At 43.8% G+C, this 17,971-nt stretch overlaps 1 protein-coding gene across 1 annotated transcript in view; it reads right to left on the bottom strand.

Moving 5' to 3' along the window:
* Window positions 1-5,362: 5,362 nt before the first annotated feature.
* RGS7 (regulator of G protein signaling 7) overlaps window positions 5,363-17,971 on the bottom strand; it is a 263,160-nt gene continuing 250,551 nt past the window's right edge. The window contains exon 16 of the mRNA XM_059835876.1: window positions 5,363-5,524. Coding sequence (XP_059691859.1) covers window positions 5,363-5,524 — 162 coding nt within the window. The remainder of the gene's footprint in view (window positions 5,525-17,971) is intronic.

Here is a 17,971-nt window from a genome sequence, read left to right as displayed (position 1 = left end):
ATAAATAAACTAATGCATTCTTTGGAGAATCCATGCTGTTTCCCTACTGCTCCCCATTTTCTTATGAAGACCTCTCCACAGATGGAGGGCAGCCGCGGTCTCCTCAGCAGTAACGAGGGATGGAAAATAATTCCAGTAAGTAAATTACAGTAGCTCATATGTCTGCAGTCTTAATAAGTTCTGTTTCTAAAGCGTAGGCCACAAATGAGTTTAGTGAGGGGAGGGCATCTTTCACATATATGCATTCATGTTACAATTTCCAAAGAATAGCTTACCCAATATGATTAGCTGTGGATAGGACTGCCTGATATAAACATTTTGGGCAGGAATGGCATGGAGGATGTCAAGCGAGGCTGCAGCACCCACTTCAGGGACGATTCAGATCTGTGCTCCTGCTGACACTAAATTAGCTGAAGACTGAATATTTTACTATGGCTCGGTGGAGACAGAGATACAACAACACATTTCTCTGGTCTCTCTATCACAGAATCACAGAATCACTAAGGTTGGAAAAGACCTGTAAGATCATCAAGTCCAATAACCTATAGGTTAGGTCTATAACCTCCCAGAGTTTACAAGTACCCAGTAACATGAATAAAATTGCAATGGTGGCTTATAGTCAGATTCAGACCTCCCCCCCCTGCTCTATGACTGCTATCAGCATCCCTCTTCGAAAGGCATCACACAAAAACTTACCCAGAAACATTTCTGAACTGAAACTGTGTCAGGTAATTGAGGAATTTTCCGCTGCCCTTTGATCTGAAATGATTGCAGTAAAGCAGAGAGAAGGATCTGCAAGAAAGGACAGCAGTGAGGGCAGATACTCGCTGGGAAAGAATCGAAGCCTTTCCATTGACCTCGGCTGAACACTGCTGGCTCATGCCGGCTGCAAGCCTTACCCTAAATTTTTCTCCCTAGAAAGGAGTTACCAAGTGTCCTTCCACATGCTCTTGGTAGTGACAAAGATCAGTTGGTGACAGCTATAAAATTCTGCCTGCCCAGACATAGGGATCTGTGTGGACTAAGGGTTTTGCTGGATTTGGATTCAGAAAGCAAATGTTGCATTAGCAGGCAATAGAAAAAGTTCTTGAGCTGTCCTCTCTTAAAGTGATTAATTATTCAATGGGACTAAAGTGATTAATTATTTAATGCAACTTTCCTTAATTGTTTCTTAGCAGCTCTGAAATAGTGGAAGGAGTTATTTTGGAAAATTGTACACTGTTCTACTAACTGTCAGATACGTTGATTTGCAGCTAGATGGTGGCACCAGCCTCTATGGTCCACCAAATTGGAGACCGCATTTCCTTCATGATTTGTATTGCTGGAGCTACAGTTGGGTTGTATTTGAAGAATGCAGGAGAGGAGCCAGGTCTGGTAAGGACCCGAGGAATCCACTTCTTATTCACGTTGAAAGCTTGGCTGGTTATGAAGAGCACACAGAAGATTTGCTCCCTCCTCTGTAACTACTCTGGAAAACAGAAAGCTTTTGAAGGTCATACACTGCTGTTAAAATAGACTCAAGAGTAAATCTGTTGTTCTAAAATCTTTCCTCAGCTCGCGGGTATTTTGGATACATACACTATCATGCTTTGAGCAAAAAAAGAAGAGAAAAACCATAAAGGCCATGCATTTGATCCCAGGCCTGGCGAGGCGGTGTGCTGTAGATGAGTTTGCAAACTTCAGTTCTATCACTCTGCAATAGTCAGAGCTATCAGGCTCTCCTTAATGTGTTACACAAAGGGGCTGCAGCACACAAAGCCTGGAACACATCAGTTTACAGATCCCAAGAGGGTCCTGTGGAGTCTATTACTTTGATGAAGTGGTATTTAAAATTGCATTACCCAGCAGTTGTTTAACCCTCCAGATGTTGCCCCTGTGGAGTGTTTAATACGACGTGAAGTGCTGGTAGGCTAGGCCATAACCTCATGTCATCTTTTCAGCAGGTCACATCAGGTCTTACGATCTTCTACTAAATCAATACAGGATGACCTGACATAGTGATTTTCCTCCTTTGCTGTTCTTTTTTCCAATAGCGAGTAGAAGAACGGAAAGGAAAAAAAAAATTCCAAAAGAATAGGAGAAAGGCAAGAGATCTGAAAGCAAACAAACTCTAAGAAACTTTTGTTCAGCCAGGGTCGGCTTTTTTGCCGGTTTGCGCTCGCAGCCCAGATAAAGCAGCCTGGTGCTGCCATCTGCTGTTGCTCCTGCTTTCCACGTTGCCCACCTTTTTGAAGGCACCAGCAAGGAGCAACTAAAAAGAAATCAGCAAATAATTCTAAAGGGAAATAGGAAAAGAGCCTATAACAAAAAAGTCCTACTTAACCTATAATTTCTGGCAGCATTTTTGAATCTTTGTACAAGACACTAGTAGTAATTCCTGTGGTCACCAAAAAGATGAGGTATGACTGCGAGTTCAGTTAATTTTCTTTCCTTACGATCAAGACAACTTTTAGAAACATTTAGTCAGAAATCTCATATGACTTACAGGTCAAGGGCTTGATGCTCCACAGTGTTTTTCATGGTTTAGATATCTGGTGCCACAGGTATTTGTTTTACAGAGCTGGCTTCCAAAGTCAATTAAAACCAATGGACAGACTTGCTTTGATTAGCTCAGCGCGCTTGTTACATCAGCTCTGCAAAGAGGAAACTTTCTGTCTGTAAGGCTGGATGCTCTCTAAAGACTGTCTGGGGCTGCAGACTGGGCATCAGCAGCTTTTAAGAACGTGAACCAAATCCCTGCATTCACCAGAAGGAATTCAGTTGGCATGTGACTCGCCTCATCACCCACCGTTATCCTGCCTGGTACCTAGCTGGGCTGTGGCTCTGCCAGCATCTGCATTAAAACACAGTCCTGCCAGGTTTTCTGTTTTGGAGGGAGAGATGGAAATGAGGAGTGAACTTTTTTTTTGTTTCATTTTAGCACAAACAGATTTGAACTTTTATAAACTAAGGGCATTGACATACATGTTGAAAAACAAAAACATTTTATCATTATTACACAAAACTCTATTCTTCCCCCTCCACTTTTTTATTTTTGTGTGAAAACCTATTTGCACTTTTCAGCCAAATCTTTACCAAAGATTTCAACAGGGCCAAGATTTCAGCCCTTGTTGGCCAGTGTCAGCACAAATGTGATGGCTGTTACTATGATTACATCTATGAAGAACTGGTGCTTGGAGAAAATAACAGTTTACTGGCATCTCTTTTAGTTCAGTTTTTGAGATTCAAGTATCAAGGATGTAGACATGTATTGAACTCACTGTGCCAGCACAAATAATCTCTTGACACATGACTGCAGCCACAGAAATCAATGCCAGCATAGCTCTATCAAATTTGAAAGAATTGACCACTTCCTCTCACTGTTTGAAAACACTGCGTAGGAATGTAAAGCAGATACTACACCACGTGACAGCTCAGGAATGGATGTCCTCTTGACAAATGTGTTTTCCATCATCTGGCTTCACCTTCTGCTATTCTAATCAAGTCCTACGGAGTGAAATCTTCAGCTTGCAATTACTTCTAGCATCTCCTTGCCTGATACTATTAGGAGCAGTAAAGCAGCATTTAGTGTCACTGCAGGTTCTTTAGTGTAATCAGCAAAGCTGGAGCTTGGGATCTTAACCAGAGTTGTGCTGTAATTTCCAGCTCTGAGGAATGCTCCTTCTTACCTTTGCACGTCCATCTCCTCCACCACTTACCTCTTCCAAAAATGCAAGGCTTTGGGAGTCCTTTGGCAGCAAGAAGCATGGGCATCTTTGCATCCTTTCAGGATGAAGGAGCTAGACTCAAAAGAAGCATGTGTGTGCATGTGTGTGCATGTGTGTGCTTAAGTGAAAAGAATTAAGCAAGCTAAATGAGCAGACCTGTGCTTACAGAGTGACAGACCTCATGCTGCAGGTGTGGTTAGTGCCAGTGGGACAGAATGGGCTCCCATCCTGGGAACTGCCCAGTGTTGATGGGCAACCACCACTCCAGTTCTGAGACTGAAAACGCGCTGCCAAAGACTCAGTACACTCAGACCCAAGCTTAGAAATGCTACTAATACACTTACACCTCATTTTAGTCTCTCCCCACTCCTCACTTCCCTCCTGTTCTTCTTGTTGAGACGAAGTATCAACAGTTAATGTAGGCACTCGGTGTGATGCAACATGTAAAGTGAATTGACAATAATATAAATCTGAAATGCAGATACGTGGAGATATATTTAAAGAGAGAAAACTTCTTCAATATATTTGAGTTGCAACTGGTACATGAGTGCGTGGGGAAGAAATACTATTTTTAACTCATCTTACCAGACTCCCAGTCCTGGAGCCAGCTGTGCTGGCAACAGGACAGTAAATGTCCTGGGGCTGGAGGTTGTGCTCATGTCTCTTGGGACCACCCGGGAAATAAAAATCACTGTTATTGTGATGGTGAGGATGTAATTCGTGTTATTTGCTTGGTAACATTTACGTGTCCTTGATCAGTACTTTGCAGGGGAGAGAGGGCACACGTAGGGAGCAGGCAGTTGTAGGGTATATGGCAACTGTAGGCCAAATAAGCGTTCGCCTTTTCAGGCCAGGCATACTCCAATAGCCAAAGCAATCAGAAACAGGTGATCTGACCTTTTAAAATCAATAACATCATTGTCCCCATGTCTTCCGGGGGACAAAGAGTATAACAGATTTTGCTGGATCATATTGCACAGTTCAGTTTACCTTTTGGTATCAAGATCTTATTTAAATGGTGTATATATATATGTATCAATTAAAGAGAATTCAGTTATTACTTTACCAAACTTTGGTCTCATCTGACCTGGTAATTCCCATTCTAAGACCTGAATTTTTGGTATAATTCTTGTCAGATATCATTTTCTGAACATAAAAGCTTCAAAAAGTTTGAACTGCTATTGCCACTGTCCTGTATCCAATAGGAAAAATGTATTTTTACTGCACAGGAAAATGACTTGTTTCATGCTTCTCACATATTATCTTTATTAAACATTTGGACAGATATGCATTCATTTATTATATAAATAATCTATTGCTTCATAGATTGCAAATGCTGGTTGAAAATTCATGAGAGCAGCCTTTTCTGTGAACTTTCTGTATTTGTAAGTTCAGTCACTGCAATAAATCCTGAGACTATTGCCTGCTTAGCAACATTTTGCACTGTACCCCAATGGCTAAAACAGGGAAGCTGGGAGCTCTACATCTGAATATTTCAAAACCTCTGAACAGCTTGATTAGAGTTTGATTATCTTCTTAAATAATGCAAGTTGTTCTGAAGAGAACTTATAATCGCAATTATCTGATAGTCAAATCCTTGGTGGCTAACATACAAAACTCCACTACTGCTAATAGAGGTTTCATTCGAGCAAATCTTATTGCAGCATTTTGTAGTCGCTAGAAAAAAAGTGTTCTTTGTGCGTGCTGTAGTTCAGAGCTGTAAGGTCTTTGTGAATGGTTACTCTCAAAGCACTACAGAAGTTCCCCGGTTCAAGGTGGCTCCTGGCTCCTCGGAAAAATGAATGTGGGGTTCCAGCCTGGGAGGAGAGAAATAAGTGAAAAAGGAGCATCCTTGGGCTAGGCAGGATGGGTCTGCCTAGTGCAGCTCTGCAGCCAAGACCAGTCAGTGCTAAGCTGGTTCAGGAGAAGGAAGAAAGGTGAGTGCTGACCCCAGTAAACACAATGAGCATCCATGAATCCAAATTCTCGATCACAGTAAAAGTTCCTCCAGCCCTATTTGTCAGCGCAAAAGGATTTTCAGATTTTAAAACCAGGAGTCGCCATGTGGTCACCTAACCACATAATTTAGGACACAGAACATCCTTGAATTTGACCCAGTTCAAACTTGCGTACATCCTTTAGATTAAAAAAAACCAACAACATCTATTCTTGATGTAAAAATTACTAATGGTAGAAAAGCCACAATAACCTATTGCAATCCACGCCAGTAGCTAAGTATTTCCCTGGTGAAATGCATAGCCTTTTCCTCCTGCACATTTGTCCAGCTCCAGCCACCAGATCTTTTTATATCTTTATTTGCTAGATCAGAATAGCATTAGTCCTGAAGTAAATACTTACCGTCTGTAACCAGAACTCCTTTAACCTTTTCTTGATACACTTAAAAGACTGCATACCTACAGCTTCTACCAGAAGGTGCTTTCCAGTCTTTTGATTGCTCTCAGAGCTGTTGCCTGCACCCTCTTTGGTTTTCAGGCAGTCTTTAGGAGTGCCTGAAGCAAACACAGTGCTTCAGAGCTCAACACATGTGCGGAGGAAACAAGGCCTCCCTGCCAAAATGCCTCTTCCCAGGGGGCACATTAGTTTTTGACCAGTTTTACTCCTGGAGTTCATGTCCAGCTGATGCCCTAGATGCAACTTGGCGTGTCCTGTTTAAGCTCACTGCTCCCCAGCGGATGGTGCTCCCGACAGCACGCGTAGCCCCTATGCTGACTCTGTCTCTGACTTCACTTTTTCCCACTGGATAGATTATTATTGCTCAGTCACCTGCTATCAAAGGACCAAGCACTTCCAACTTTTTCTTCTAGAGTTCCTTTAATCCTCATTATATGTGATAACCCTAATCTTTGTAACATCTGCCAATGTTTTAAGTGATGATTTTATTCTCTCACCAGCCCTTAATGCTACCTCTGTTACTAATAGTAAAATTAGTACTGTATTTTTGCACTATCACTATCAGAAAGCAAGCTGCTCACTGCTGAACTGTTCAGCTGCAGAAATGTTAGCTAGTATCATCGTTATTCTGTGCCGCTTCATTTCCCTGAAGTCATACATTATTATTCACTTCATGTCTAAGACATTATATAGAGTTACTATGCTGCATTTTCAGCTCAGAGAGGTCTCTCTCAAGTGATGTAAGTAAGGTTGGCAAGTAGAAGTCATTTTCTCTGTTTCTATCATGCTTTTCAGGTGGGAGTGCCAAAGTTATTTATTAATTGATCAGCTCCATGCACTAATTGAAATAATATATTCTACATGTACTAATTGAAATAACATATTTTACTTAGGTGAAATGAAAGCCACAACAAAGATAAATAAAAGTTTCACAAGAATTTAGTGACAGGCCATGAAGATGACCCTGGGAGAACCAGGGAAACAACTTTCTGGTGCCTTGCTTTATTCATAAAGGCAAATTCGCTCTCTTTCTTTCTGAAACTGGTTCATACTTAATCTTGGCTCTACATGTCAACTCCACCTCTTTTCCCTCTTTCAAGTGCTGACCATCTTTTCATATGTTTGATAAGTCTCTATTAAACAATTCCCATTAGAGTGCCAAAAAAGACACATGTATCATGTTGGAAAAAATCTCATGGCTCTTCTTCCACATGGCATTTGCAAAAATAACCAGCTACAAATAAGCAGGGATGCATATTTTCCATGATTCATACTGCAGAACCCACCATAGACTGTGGGACTGTTGTACAGAATCTGAGCTTTCACTGAAAAAAACGTTACCAGGCGGTCTGATGGCGAGGGAAGCCTTCCCAAACAGGAACTGAACATGAATCAAGTCAGGATGACTCAGATTGTTTTTGTGATTCTACAGAGAGACAATCTGAGATAATAGTTGGGTTGTGTGAACTATTGCTATAATTTATTACAATAAAAATTCAAAATACAATGACTTATATTACTGTTGTGAGGTTTTGGTTTTTTTACTGTGTATACCAAGAACACTGTAATATTTCTAGCCCCTCCATGTGAATAAACATATAGAAAAATATTTATAAAATTTCTCTGTATGCTTTGTAGACAATATACAAAGTTCCATCCTAACAAACATAGCAACATCCATTTTGTAGGCTCAGTGAAGTACATTCTGAGAAGAAGACAGTACTGTCACAGCAGGACTGAGTTATGGAGGTAGGTAGCCAGTCTTAGGACACCAAGGCACTTTAATACAATTGTTACATGTTGAAGCTTGAAGCTTATGACAGAACAACATTCCCTTTCCAGATGGTGAAAAAAAGAAAGACTGGGAAAAATAAGCCCAAGCCTTTGCTTAAATATATATCTCTCTCTCTCTGATTTGTGCTGCTTTTGATACAAAGAAAGAAGGAAATAAACCCAGGCTATTTCTGTTTCACAAAATAGAATAACTGCCCAGGTGTTGTAGCTAGTGTAGTGTAGGCAGCACAAAGTATCAGTACAGCTAAAGGACATCTCTGATGTTTGTGTATTGTACAGGCAGGTTAAGTAAACGGTTTTATTTTAACCAACCAGATCCCATGACTCAAGGTGAGAAAAATTCTTCTTTAGTGCTGTACTCCATCCTTTGCCAGAAAGCTGTTCCCAATCAAAACTATATTTATCCATTATTTACCAGTTTAGTCAACAGAGGACAAGTTGTTCTGAAAATATTTGCTTAAATCAGCCAGCCAGGCAGCAAGAAGGGTAAGGAGAGGAAAGAAAAAACATAACAGAAACACGTCTAAAATTCCAGGGAAAACCTTCCTGTTGACTTTATCAGGATTTGGCCAAGATCTGCAGTCAACAGATGAGAATGATGGCTATTAAAATAAGGGGAAGAGACTAGAGACTCTAAAGAAGGAAGAGGCAGAGGCAGGAAAGTAGTGGGAACTTCCTAAATTCCTATTACAAAGGGCAAAATGGAGGTCCAGCTGCAAACAAGGAATGGAACAAAAACTGAGAAAGTAGAGTAAAAGATGTGCGACCATTGATTTTAATGGATAGAGATGTCAGGCATTGGCCTTGTCTGCAGATTTTCCTGAATGGGTGCTAGAGCCACAGGCTGGATTCACTATGGCCGGATATTGAAATAGCTGGAAAATTTGAAGAGATTATTCATGTCTGAAGATGATCACATCTGGGTAATAGTAAAGGGGAAGATTTATCTTTCATTTTAAATGAAGTTCAGTTTGAAAATGATTGGGGAATTTTTGTTACAAAATTATATTTTGGGTTCTCCCTCTGAGAGAATATTTTCGTTTGTAATTTTTACCCTGACAAAATGATTTCAGTAGAGCACAATGAGTGCAGTAGGTATGTATCAGTAATGACCATGAAAGGACAAACACTGCACAGCAAGCCTTATAGGATTCAGGAAGGACAGAGTCTAAGTTTAACCACAAAGAAATCTAAAAATGTTAAGAAATATATCTGAAATGAAGTGACTAGCAAATCCTCCAAAAATCAGTCCTTGCGGGTAGAGTAAATGCGGAAGGCATATTGTCTTCTTAATCCATAACAAACTGACACATCTTTTAGAGAACAAACTGCAATTCTTTCTAAACTACGAAGCCTTGAAGGGAGACCAGGCATGGATTTACCAGACAGGGAAAAGGTCCTCTAGCTGCTTTCCTCTTGCCCCAGCCAGACCTCCTTGCGCCGCGCCCTTGACTGTTTTTTAAATAAGAACATCCAAATATGTAGCTAGTAGAGAGATGGGTGAATGACCAATAGATGGGTAGATAAAGGCCGCTTAGTTTTTTTCTCCCACAGTTTTCTGGTTTGTGATGCAGTAGCTTTATTTTCCTTATCATGTCTCCCCACTGATGATCTGTCCTTCTTGAGTCAGCTTCCAGTGCAGTGAATGCTTTCCATTTTTAATTTACCATACATAGGTAATTATAACTTTCCCTGTGGACGCGGGCAAAGAGCTTGCAGTCTTGACAACCACATTATAAATGATGGAAGCACATGCTGTCAATGCTCCAGCTAGTAGAAGAACACGGGTCTCCAAACCTTTTTGGGGTTTACAACATAAGACAACCTTGTTACCCCAGTCTTACAGACATGAATCAGGACAGAGATGACTCATCACAATAAATATCTGTTACATGGCCCAGATCTAATTTTTCATGGCCACCCCTTCCCTGCAGCACATTCAGGTACCAGTGTCCTTGTGAGTTGCAGCATCCTCCTCACTTCTGAGTGTTTGCCCATGTCGTGGTGTGCCTCCTCCAAGGCCCCCACACAGCTACGAATGCCCTTCTCAGGCTCAGGCCCCTCCACGCACATGGGCACCATGGTCCAATTTTCCAGGTGAGCAGTGTATTGGTCTTTCCGCCCTCTATGTACATACGAAGGGGCTCTTTGAACAAAACCAAGGAATAATCTTGCCAGAAGTTCTCCAAATTCTTGGGGAATGCAACATGGAGACCCTGACTGACAAAAGCCATCTTCGATGATGGACAAACTGTCACAAAGTTGTCCCTTTTCCTAGCGTGGAACCGAATTTGCTAGCACGCTACACCATCACCTCCCAGGCAGTAAAAGACCCATATAGGATTGCACGAAAAGTCACATAAAGACCAAGGGGAAAGAGTGGTTGGTAGCAATTTCCCAAATAGTTACACTTCAAACCCATCAACCTGTAAGAGTCACAGTAGTGTTCAAAACTCCAGCAGCTCCCTCAATGTGATCAGATCTTCCTTTCTCCATCAGCAGCTGAGCCAGGTTTTGAGCCAGCAATGTTTCCACACAAAACAGTAGTAGTAACAGCAGTAGTAGGAGAAGAAATAATAATAATAATAATAATAATAATAATGATGATGATGATAATAATAATAATAATAATAATAATAATAATAATAATAATGCTTGCCCCTCCCCACCACTGCTGCACATGGAAGGCTTTGTAAAACAGTTTTCCAGCAGAGCTGTGCCAGTTGCACACACAGTGGGCAGATGCAGAGCGCATCTGTTTCAAAGGGCGTGCCATCAGCAGCCAAGGCACTGCCACATAAAATGCCAGTGTACGAAAAGGCACCAGAAGACTTGCTGTAGGATCCTGTGGGGTGGGAACATTGTCCCTCCTGTGACCAGAGACAGGACCGCCCAGCCTGCGCGACAGCAGTAAGCGACGTGCAGCCTCCATCCTACTGTTCCTGCTTGCTGCTCCATACACACTGTGCCACACAAGCGTGCTCATTCACCTCTACAAATATCAGGTAGCCACTGGCTAATATGGGCTCTTTTCTTTTCTTGATGATGAGTGTTTTTACGTTCCCAAAGAGGAATACAGTGTCCCACCGTACATTTTCAATTGTCTTGTCTGTTTCTATAAAGCTGGGAGGATGAACCAACAAAAATCACCTGGGATGATGAAGGGTTTTGATGAAGGTCTCCCAAAACCCAGCTTTGAACTGTTTATTAATGCCTAAACAGATGCCTATACAAGCCAGCTAGGAGCAAGCCAGAAGCAGGCATGTTTCCCTGCTCTGAGAGGTGTCCTCTCTCTCAGCTGAACGCAGCACTGCTCAGCAAGGACGCAGCACTGCTCAGCAAGGATGCAGCCCCAGATGCGGTGCTGGTGTGGATGGCAGCAGGGCATGGTCACGTTTCTTAGCCCCAGCTGCATCACGTGAGCTGAAGCCCAGCCGCCAGCTCAGCTCAGAGCTATCCTGCACCGTGACAGCCCTCCTCGCTGCCCTGGGAAGCCAGCGCTGCTCCAAGCTGCGGAAAAACCACGACCAGACCCCGTGTTTTCGATTTCTACTGCCTGCCCAGCCACATCATCAGACTGCCTCATTTCTGGCAAATGATGCAGACATCAGTGAACTCTCCAGATATTAAAAGACTGTCTTCAGCCTGCTATGCCACCTCTGAATGTGACCCCCCACCTAGACTGCAGCCCTTCAAGTTATCCTTCATTTGTTTGTTGGTGTGCTCCCTTAGATCTGCAGATCGCTTTGATTATTTGAACATCTGGAAGTTGTCACATGCTTTTTTTGACCGTGACCATCTGAAATATTACCCAGCAGGACTTGGGGAGAGACACAGTAAGGAAACAAAAACATCCTACTCATAAGAACATGTGGCAGGAATTATCAAATGACACCATCCCAAAGCGGAGTGCTATATATCCAAGCAAAGACAAACTTTCTATCCATCCCCTAAAGCCAGGACAATTGCTTTCCATAACATCCAGTCCGGACATAAAAAAAAAATTACATACAAATACTAATATATTTTTCATTAAACATTATGTTATGAAAGTTGCCTGTCTATTACTAATGGAAAAAAAAGCATTTCTTTCATCCTCTGAGTTTCAAAGCTGAAGAGTAGCTCCCCACGTACATGATTCTCCATAGAAAATCCTCCCCAAAATGGTTCAGCATCTGAGGTCATTAGGGTGCATACCCCTGGTTTGCCTGTTGTCCTCACAGACAGAGTCCAGGTTCTTTGGTAAAGCTGGAATAGGATATGCAAAAAAATGATATGGAAGAGGTTGAAATACAGAGTCAGAGTTTTTCAGCAATCCCATCACACGGACTAGGGGCTCTGGAGAAGAGGGGAAAGGCAGCCCAAAATCAATGCAAATGAAACCCATGTATTTGCAGCACCCACAAAATGTAATATAACTATGCAAGTGGAGCCCCATGAAATCCAAGCATAATTTTTAGATTTGGTTTCTCATTATCACCAGCATACAGACAGCAAGTGAAGTGTAGAGAGCCGTAAAGACTGTACCGTTGCAGTCTGGCAGTGGTTAACCAGTGATATTTTAGCCTTCAACAGGAGGTTCTCCCTAAACCCAGAACTAGACAGGTGTGCATTTCCTTCTGGCCAGCCTGTTTGCTTACAGACCATAGGACCGAAATCCCATTGCCCAGGATGCAATCAGGGGAACAACTGGGAGCAGTGCTCCCCTGCACGACTTGAAAGCCCACCTTCCCCGTGGGCAGCCTGCTGGAAGGAGGCTCTCTGCTGGCGTTTCCTCCCAGGGACGTGCCCAGGCTTCCCCAGGGAACTTGCAGTCAAATCTGTAGCAGTATTTCTTCCACCTCTCCTCAGCCTCCAAATGTCTCCAGAGTCAAATCGGACCTTGATGTACTTACTGGCTTTGATCCGTGGCTGCCATTGTTTCGTCTTCATTTGGGGCTACTTTTATATTCAGTGGCACTGCACTCTGATTTTTCATTGTTTAAATCAGTGCCCATAGCAACTGAAGTCAATTCAAGACAAACCAAATGCATCTTGATACAATCCCAACAACCTAGAAGGAATTCCTTGTAGTGCAGCGACATTGGTTCCTGGGAACCAACTTAACAGAGACACTTTCCTCTGGTGTAACCTAGCAAAAATATTCCATGTTCTTTTTATTGGGCTATGAAGAAAGGTGGGTTTTTTAATGACTACTGCCGTGCCTCTGTTTTAGCTGATGACCACGTGATCAGTAAAATACGCGTTGGTCTCATCAACTTTTAATGAGGGAATGCAGCTCGATATCAACCTCGGCACGTAGATGATCCCCTACTCACCACGTGCACTTAATTTCCAACTCCCGCGCTCCTGTTTACCTCAACCTGCATTTTCTCTTCGGGAACCCACTTTCACCAGGAAAAAGAGCTGCAAGGGGAAAGGGGAAGGACAGGGAGCGTGTGTGTGAGAAGGGGCAGGATCCGGCCTTCGGCTCGGGCAGCGCAAGGCGGGCGGCAGCCGCCTCCCAGCCCAGCGGCTGCAGCCCGGGGGCCCGGGCCCGTCCCCCCCCGCCACGGGGCGCGCAGCCGGGCGCTGCCCACTCGGGACAGGCGGGCTCCTGCCCTCCCTGGCGGAAACAACACCTTTGCGCCGTGTGGGCAGCGTGGGCGCCCGGCCGGGCGCGGTTCCTGCGCGCACCCACGAGGTGTCACTCCTGCCACGCCGCCCGCGCCGCGGGACCGCCGCGCCGCGCTCCGGGAACCGCCTCGGCCCCGGCCCCGGTCCCGGCCCCGGCCCCGGCCCCGGCCCTCCTCCCCGCCCGAGCTCCAGCAAGGGCAGCGCTCCCCACTCCCGACGGCTTGGGGCTCAGGCTTTAAAGGGCGTCTGTACTACACGCATCTGGCAGTTTTTTCGGTTGCTAATGTTGGAAGCAAAACTTGCAGTTGCTGCCCAGCGACTTTTAACATCACCGTAGCTGAGGGTTTAGAGGAGGAAAATAAAGTTGGATTTATTTGTTTCCTACGAGTATCGGTTCTCGGCGCATAAATCAGAAAGACTCAGCCAAGAAAAAAAAAATCAAATAGAAAGAAGGAGCATACGATCACTTCAGAACTATTGGGTGGGGGGGGAGGAAAAAACAAACTTTTGATCACACCGAACTAGTTTGCTTTACTATGGTAAAGAAAATTGGTTTGACTTGCTTCCTTTGTTTCTGATTTTATGCTCTATTTAGATTTCTCAAATAATGAGCTATAATGAATAACAAAAAAGTCCCATCCAGTAAATTTCTATAATGAATATTTTTCATATTCAGCATTACACAAGTCAAAGTAAGTAGTACCATTCAGACTACACATTTTTCCTTAGCTGAATTAAAATTTTGGCAGTATTGTACCAGATCAGCGCTGATACACTAGCCATGCTGGTGCTACCATGTCAGTACCAATAAAACAGAAAGTAAGAGTATCCAGGAGAGAGACCTGTTAAAAGAAGCCATTTCTGCACTACATGAAGGACCGATGCTGACTGCTGCAGACAGCTTTTCACTGGCAGAGCAAGAAGCAGGCAACTGCCGCTGCTGCTGCATGCACAAGACCACGAGGCCTCAGTAATGAGGAGTAATGAGCTCCGTCCTGGTGCAGGAGCTTTCAGGAACTGGAAAAGGATGCGGCAACATTAGACTTCTTCACCACGTTGGGCATGGAAAACCTTTTTCTTCTTTCTCGTCTTCTTTTTTTTGCACAATGCAATTGGGGCAGCACATTCAAAATCTTTATTCAAATGAAAAATAAAAGCAGCGGGCTCTATGTGGTTTGAAGGGTATGTAGATCAAAGTCCTCCTGTCTTCCCAATTCTCAGCCTTTTATCACCCAGTTCTGACCCCCAGGTCAGGCAGTGCCACCAAACACACTTGTGTCCTCTGGCCTCTCGCTCCTCTTCTGCTTACTCCTGATTCTTTGCTGGTCACAGCATTAAACATGCAGAGTAGGAGGTCGGCAGCCATCTGTGAGTGCTCTCAGGATACAGAAACTAAGTGATAGCCATAATGAGAGGTGGGTGGTGGGCCTTGATGTCACTATCCCAGCTGGTATTTTTATGCTCTTTTTTACTTTTATCACTCCTTCCTCTCTCTCTCTCTCTCTCCTATTCCTAGAGGTCTTCTGGCCTCCAAACCCTTGGTTTTTTCCTTCTCATTAAAAGACACAAGGTGATCAAAGCCACTCTCCCTAGTCTGTGCTGTTGGTGGAAAGAGGTCGCCTTCAAAAGCTTTCTAGAGACAAAGGCGCATTCCCAGCACATGGTGTTGTCTGGGGCAGGAGGAATGGCAGGAGGAGTCTAAACCATTTTTAAAAAAAAACCCAACCCCATCCTACTGTACCAAAAAGGTACCACAACTGACATCCAGCTAGTAAGCACAATCGTACCTGCTGAGCAAAGTGTAACTATGCTTTAAAGTCAGTCTTACAGGTTTCACATCTCTGATTTCAGTGGAAGTACACTGTGAGTTTGGGGCAGGAAGAAACAGTGGGAGATGCCAACAGAGGCACTGAAAGGTCAGCAGATGCTCAACACTCCTTGCAGATGGGAATCCTGAAATGCAGTTTTAACATGGCAATGGGATTTGAGCAGAGAGTAGAGGTCAATTTGTTTGTTGTTCCACTCAGCTCTGACTAACAGCAGAAGAAATAGCTAAAATTCAGATCTTCCATGGGCTTTTTGGGTTTTTATTTTTTGGTTTTTGGTTTTGTTATTTTTTCCCGGTAAAATATCTGAATGTCGGTAATACGCGAGTATACAGAAAAAGTAGGTGATATGGGTTTGTATGACAGGAATTGCACTGGAAAGAAGCCCTTTGGAACAAAATGAAACTCTGACATTTCATGTTCTCATTACAGGAAGAAAATAAAGACAGAAGTGCAAATCCCGCCCTGCACACAAACGCACCGGTGGGAGAGCAGCTGCAGTTACTCCCTCATGCCTGGGGTTTCCAACAGTGACAGAAGAGGATGAGGAAAACGATTGAGAAGGAAAGCAAGAGAAGAGAGATTAGGCAAGGCCTTGCTAGTCAGGGACCCAGCAAGGCTGCTGAAATACTTCAGGTGGGGTGAAGGAAGGAGAAATGGAGCAACCCAAACTGATTTAGGAATTACAAACTTAACTGTTCCCTAAAACTGACTTTCTGGAAACCAATTCCCTCATTCAGCATGATTTAATTGTCTGCACTGTATCTTCAGCAGTTTGCTGCTAGTGTCTCCTTCTAAAACACCAGAACACTTAAAATAAAGTCTGTCCATTGATGAAATTCCACATTTATGCCCCCTCCCCAAAAAACTTTATCTGTTTTAGGTACAACATGAGCTTCCATAGGCCCCTTCACTGGCTTCATTGGAGCTGCCTCCTAGACCAGTATGGATCAAGATTTAGAAATATTTCCTAGTCTTGGGCTTTAATCTTCCTTCCTGCCTCCCACAGACACTTTCTTTGACACAAGACAGAAATGCTCCGCATCGCTCTGTGGACCCCCTCACCTCGCTGTTACCATGAAAGAAACTCAAGCTCCCAATTTATTATGAATTGCAATGCCTGAAGTGAATGATATGAGTACCTGCCCTCTTCCTTCCCCCAGCCCCGGGGAACCAGGGGAGTCACACACCTTCCTTTTGCCTGTCTCCGTTCAATGCAGCGACATCTCCCCACCAGGAGAGGATGGATGTCGCTGCATGTAAGGGCACCCCTGCACAGGCACCCTCCTCCCAAGAACATCTCCCTAGGCCTCTCCTCCACCAGCCTGGAGCTCTGCTGGTGGTTCCTCAGCTGCCTCTCACCATCCCTGCCAGTGGTCTGCCTGGCCCCTGTAAGCCTGCCCTGATCACATATGGCATTTATAGGCTGTTTACCAACATTAGCCTGGGCATTGGGGCTACGTTTATTTGGGAGGGAAGAAAGGAAAGGTCAGATGCTCCGGGTCTCCATTCCTGTTTTGGCAGGTTCATGCTCCTGCACAGACATCCAGATGGGCCAGGGGGTCCCGGTGAGGTGCGGGAGCCTGACTTTACGGAGAGACTTGGAGAATACTTTAAACAAAGGTGGTAACATTACTAACAGCCACTCTGTGGCCTGTTGCCATACCATGGCATGCCAGACCAGCTTTTGAACCCATACCTTAGCCCCACTGCCAGTCAAAGTAAAGATTTTATGAAGAGAGGGGCTGATGCACAGAGGAGCTTAGGGAAGCACCTTAGGTGTTTAAAAATGCCATGTGGTTATGTCTGAATCCCCACCAACCTCTCAAAGAGAGGGGAGTTTGGGACAGCAGTGCCTGGAGGAGGAATGGAGAGCTGGTAGGAGCAGGGGGGGGGGGAAGGGGAAAGGCAGGCATCTGGGAACAGGACGGTTCCCTGAGATCAGGCCACAGTCAGAGGCAGATTCTGCATCTGCATCAGCCCCAGCCCTAGTGCTGGCCTGCCTTTCCTTTAATGCTCTCTTTTTTTTTTTTCCTTGTAATTTATTTCAATTCCAAGAAAGATAAAACAGAGGAGGTAAGCGTAAAGAGCATTAGTGGGCACCCTAGGAACATGCGGGAGGGATCAATGGAGCGAGGATCAGAGGAACAAAGGAAAAGAACCATAAAAGATGGAGAATCCTAAAAAAGACATTATTGAGGGGGAGTGGGAGGGAAGAAAGAGAGTCTAAAAGAAAAGACGAGTCGTATAAAGAACAGTGCATCAGAAGAGATGAACTCAAAAAAGGTCGTAGATTTCAGGTTATACATTCGTCTCAGCAAAAAGGTAGAAAAATAAGTTACATTAAATATGCCATTGCCACACATCTTTTTAAAAGGAAAGGGGGAAAGGAATAAAGAGGTGGATAGAAAAGGTATATGAATAACGAAATGCCTCATTTATGTGATACACATGCAGAAGAAGTAGCCAGAGGGAGGGCGGTAAATAGTATCTCTTTTGAAAGCTGACATCTGTGATGAATCTAATGGGAGATTTCAAAATCTAGTCAAATCAAAAAAAAAGAGGCAATGAAGGTGAATGCAGCAGAATATACTTGGGGAGTGAAGAAAAAGTACA

The sequence above is a fragment of the Gavia stellata genome, chromosome 2 (assembly GCF_030936135.1).
Source record: "Gavia stellata isolate bGavSte3 chromosome 2, bGavSte3.hap2, whole genome shotgun sequence".
In the NCBI taxonomy this organism is placed as follows: Eukaryota; Metazoa; Chordata; class Aves; order Gaviiformes; family Gaviidae; genus Gavia; species Gavia stellata.
This window is presented reverse-complemented; position numbering and strand designations above follow the sequence as displayed.